Source organism: Phaethon lepturus, unplaced genomic scaffold (genome assembly GCF_000687285.1).
Source record: "Phaethon lepturus isolate BGI_N335 unplaced genomic scaffold, ASM68728v1 scaffold23135, whole genome shotgun sequence".
NCBI lineage: Eukaryota > Metazoa > Chordata > Aves > Phaethontiformes > Phaethontidae > Phaethon > Phaethon lepturus.
The window spans coordinates 497-5,442 of record NW_010538698.1 but is presented as its reverse complement, the minus strand read 5'-3'; the positions used below and the strand labels follow the sequence as shown (position 1 = coordinate 5,442).

Below are 4,946 nucleotides of genomic sequence, written 5' to 3'. Positions count from 1 at the left end.
CTGCGCTCGCAGGGGTGGTGCCCAACGACGGCCAGTTCCCAAACGCGCGCGGCGTGCGGACCAGCTTCCTGTGCACAGGGCCCATGTGCCGCTACGCGGAGGACTTGGAGCCTATGCTGAGGGTCATGGCCGGTCCCGGAGTCAACAAGTAAGTCAGTCCTACTGCCTCAAGCTGCTGAATTAGTCTCAGCTGCTTTCTGGCCAGTGCAGCGGGTCCATCCTGTTTGGTGTACAAGATGGGTCTGCACCACCCAGACTGCTTGTTACTGGTTTCCTTCCTCCGCTCCTGGCCTCAGCAGGACCCTTGCAGCTGGGGCCGTCCTTCCCAGCACCCGTGTGCTCTGGGGAACAGGCAGCTGTGGTCAGCAGGTCCTGTGAGCTGCTCCAGCCAGCACCGACCAGCACGCCCTTCCCTCTCGGGGCTGGCCTTTTTCCTGTTGCTGAATAATGAGTTTTCCATCCCACACCATGGCCCCGTTTGGTCTTTTTATAGGTCCATGCAACCAAGCAGCCTTTTGTGTGCAGGTACCAGTAAGGAGCAGAGCGGAGATGGGGCGGACTGGGCAGGTCCTGCTTCTTGCTGCAGCCTGCACATGGTTGCTTTCTCCATTACCACTTTTGTTTGTCAGTGGCTCTTGTGGTGCAATCCCAACCTTGGCCATCACCAGGGTTTGTAATTACATGGTGCATCTTGCGAGATCAGGATTTTCCTAACGGCAACGAATATGCAGAACAGACTGGGACTGACGGGGCAGGCGAGCAGCTGTACAGGTTGTGGGCAGTGGGTGTCTGTGTGTCGTCAGGGACTCTCCTTTCCACCGAGACCAGGGTGTCCTGAGGATGCATTAACAAGCATGTGAGAAGCTCTGGCAGCTGGGAAGGACCCCAGGGCAGATTTGTGAGCAAAGTGCTGTTCCTTTCCCAGGCTGAAGCTGAATGAAAAGGTGTCACTGGAGAAAGTAAAATTTCACTGCATGGATCATGACGGTGGTTCCATTTTTGTGTCACCTGTGGACAAGGAAATCTTGCAGGCCCAAAAGAAGGTAGGAGGGAATGGAGGTTGGCTTCCTTTCAAGGAAGGAAGGAAAGTGTAAAGATCTTTTTCTTCTTCTGTGTTAAAGAAGAAACAAGTGGAAAATCTTGTGAGTGACTGCCAGTGCCCTTGCCAGCAGCACCTGTGTGTTGGAGTGCACCAGGTGTCCAAAGTTGTTATTGCAATTGAAATTGGGCCAGCTATATTTTGCTTTCTTAACATCTTTTGTTCATGTTATGGAGACCTTCTGGAGGCACATCGCATGGCGAAGGGATGGCTGTGTTTGCGGTCTTCCTAGGGTTGCTGCCTGGCATTTAGTCATGCAAAGGAACTTTTTTTGTTTTCAATTATATCTTCTGTGCTTTGGGGAGCTCCAAAGTTGTTAGCAGATGGAGGAGGTCCCACTGCTGAGGGCAGAGGGGAGCAGGCAGGAGCTGCAGGATTGGCAGCAAAGAGAACCTGCTCCTGGGCTCTCTCCTGTCCCTAGTTTCCATGGACTTAGCCACAGCACATCACATCCTTGCAGAAACAAACCCATCCCACTCTTCCCCTTAGGTGGTGGAGCACCTTGAAGGTGAGCTGGGGGTTCAAGTTCGGCGTGTGGCAATCCACAAGATGAAGTATTCTTTCCAGATCTGGTCAGCCATGATGTCGTCCAAGGACAGCGATGGGCAGGTGTGTCAGACCAAGCTGGAAAAAGCACATATTTGGCAGCAGCAGGGAAGAATCGAGTGTTTGGGGACAGCCAAGGAGAGCTGTAGGCTTCCCGGACCTGCCTGGGGGCTTTCTCTGCTCCGTTTGTCCCCCCAGTCCTCCTTTCCTCTCTTCCCAAAGCTACACAGCTCCTTCCCCCTTGCTTTCCCATGAGATGACGATGTGGCTCCCAGCAGAGGAGCAGCATGGTTTAGGGAAGGAGAGGCCATGTTAGCATGTTGACCTTTTCTGTGCAAGCTGGTAAGTCAGCCAAGCAAGTAGCATCCTGCCTTGCTCTTACCTCCATGCTGTGTCTCCTGACGCTGTAGGTTGGGATTAATATAATGTGTTAGGATGCTGGGACTGAGTGGTGGATTAGCACCTTTTCAGTAGCAGGCCTGCATGTGTTGTTTTTTCCTTGAATTGTAGCCACTGCGCCACGCTCTGCGCATGCATGGAGGCATTTTGTAGCAAAAATAAGCTCTCGGGAGTATTATACCTTGTGCATTCCCGCATGCAGGCAGCGGTGAAAAATAAGCCAACCCCACCTTGCTAAGCAGGACATGCCTCCTTTTTCCTGATCCCACAGCCATATATTGGCAGTCAGTGCCTCCAGGAGACATTATCCAGAGCGTCATCCCTTGCGCCACGTCAGAGGAGGGGTACTGGAAGGTGCTGCTGCTCTGGATTAGTGCTAGCGCTGTGTAAGACTCCTGATGGGCATCTCTTTTCTGAAATGGGAACAGCTCGTGTCAGGATCATTGGACAGCCGGAGATTTTGCTGTTACTTGTCAGCCTGTTCCTCCCCGTCGCACGCTAGCTGACGGTGCTGATGGCGGGAGCGTGTGTCTGTGTTACAGGAGGCACAGCTATTCACAGACCTGCTGGGGGACCACGGGAAGCCGGTGTGGCCACTGTGGGAGCTGATGAAATGGCTCGTGGGGATGTCTTCCCACACTCTCCCAGCTATCGGTAAGGCCGGGGGGAGCCCTGGCATGTGCGGAGGCAGCGGTGGGGTGGGCAAGTTGTTAGATGAAAATAGTGCCCTTCCAGTGCCCCGCAAAGGGACGCCGGAGTTTGCGCTGAGCAGCTTCAGAGAGGTTTTGTCGTCGAGTAAAATGCATGCTCGAGGGGCAGTTGGCTGGATCTTTGGTAAATGGGATTGGATATCCTGGGAAAAGAAGTGAGGACAACAGAGCTGCAGGCAGAGGTTTTCCCCACTGTCAGCCCTGTCAGAGCTGCTGGAGCTTAGAGGGAGCCAGTTAGGGGTCTGCACCGATCTTGTTTCTTAGCAGCAGGTGCCCGAGGACCCTAATTAGTGCTGTTGTGCCGCTGTTTAATGAGTGCTGAGGTCACTCTGCGAGCTCTGCTCAGTCCCAGTGGCTGGAAAAACTCCTTGAAGCAACTCCTGAAAGCCTTTCCCTGGGCAAAGCTGGGGAGATGCTGCCTGCAGAGTCGTGCCACGCGCAGGGGGCAATCTGTGCCGGGAGCCGGCGTGCCGGCAGGGAGGGGAGCGTGGGGGGCCCCACTAGGAGCGGGAGGATGCGGCGTGTGGCTGGGCAATGCGCTTTCTAGCCTGCTTAACCCACGGTCCTCTCACTCACTCTCTGTTGCTGTTTGTGCCCTTGCCCTGCAGCCCTGGGGCTGACGGAGAAGCTGATGAAACTCAACCCTGGTGGGAACGCCAAGCTGGTGAGCATGGGGAAGAGCCTGCAGGAGGAGATGGAGGCCCTGCTGGGGCCGGACGGGGTGCTCCTCTACCCCTCCCACCCCACCATAGCTCCCAGACACCACTCCCCCATATGCATGCCCTTCAACTTCGCCTATACAGGTGAGCAGCTCTGGCTCCTCTGCTGGGGTACAGGCAGGGGTTGCAGGCATGCCCTCACCTGCTGCAGCAGTGCAGGATGGGAGCCAGCGTGTTTTACCCAAAGTATTTCCATCACTGACAGTGGGCTTTGCAGTGCAGAGGGGTGTCTCCCTGCTCCAGGGCATGGGGCAAGGATTACAGTCATGCTTTAAAACTGTGTGGTATTTGTACCCGCTGTCCGCAGCGGTTTGTTTGACACATCTGATCTTGGGGGGCTACTCTGCCCCAGAGGGATGCGCTCACGCTGTTACAGCTGGCACTGCGGTTTAGCAGGCACCCGAGAGCTGCCGTTGTCTCTTGGGGTAGAGTTTGGGGCTCTCTACGTGGCTTTCCTGCAGCTTGAGCTCCTCAGTGCCAGCGCCGTGTTGTAATGCTGCCTCATTTTGGAGTAATGGAGGAATGGTGCCTGGGGCAGGAACGTCCCAAAGCAGATCTTGGCAAGTGGCACATAAGCGTGTCATCACTCATGGGTGCAGTTTGCATATGTGACATGGGCGCTGGGAACCTCTGGCCAGCGATGTCCCCTTGTCATCGCGTCTCTGCGCTGCCTGGCGTGACTGCAGCGCTCCAGCAAGGACCAGCTCCCAGGAGCCCGGCACCATGCATGTCAGCAGCTCCTTACCTGGGGTGGGAGAGCCAGGCAGTGATTTATCCTGATTGCTGTGCTTGCTCTGGTGCAACCTTCTCTCTTCCAGCTATCTTCAACGTCCTGGGCTTGCCGGTGACGCAGTGCCCGCTGGGCCTGAGCAGCGAGGGCTTGCCGCTGGGCATCCAGCTGGTGGCGGCATCCTACAACGACCACTTGACGCTGGCGGTAGCCCGGTATCTGGAGAAGGCTTTTGGGGGATGGGTTTTACCGGGGAAAGTTTAGCCTGGGCTCCTGGCACTGCAGGGAGGCAGGGACGGGGACAGTGGTGCCCAGCAAGGCAGCAGCGGGTGCTGATGCCTGATCCCGTCATGGCACCACCTGCTCCCTCCACACACACCCTTGCGCCTTCCTGGGAGCGGCCAGCGGTGCCTCCAGACCCTAGGGAAGCCAGGCTGTTGCTGCCAGAGTCATCTTCTCCCTGCAGTACCCTCTGCCGGGGAGAGACCTGCCCTCCCCGTGGCCCCTCGGGAGCCCTGGTGCCTGACAGCAGGCTGCTTGCGTCCCGCCTCGGTGGGCACCTATCTTCTCCTGGGCGTGCAGATGTCCAGCTCTCTGTAAAACTTGCTGCTTTGAAGATGCTGAGTGAAGGCTGGGAAGAGGAGATGCTGCCAGACTGCTCGGGGATGATCTCGGGGCCCCTGGGTACATCCGTCCTCCTTGGCCTTACCTGGCCCGCGCGGCTGGGACTGCACCCGTAGCAC

The 4,946-nt window shown here is 56.6% G+C and overlaps 1 protein-coding gene across 1 annotated transcript; it reads left to right on the top strand.

Annotated features, from left to right (window-relative positions):
- Positions 1 to 11: 11 nt before the first annotated feature.
- FAAH2 (fatty acid amide hydrolase 2) lies at positions 12 to 4,467 on the top strand (the record flags this gene model as incomplete). The annotated part of the gene is made up of 6 exons (XM_010286918.1): positions 12 to 148; positions 926 to 1,043; positions 1,589 to 1,708; positions 2,587 to 2,698; positions 3,363 to 3,557; positions 4,292 to 4,467. Coding segments are annotated over 6 exons (858 nt in total), but the record flags the coding sequence as incomplete, so codon positions are not given.
- Between the last annotated feature and the right edge of the window lie 479 nt (positions 4,468 to 4,946).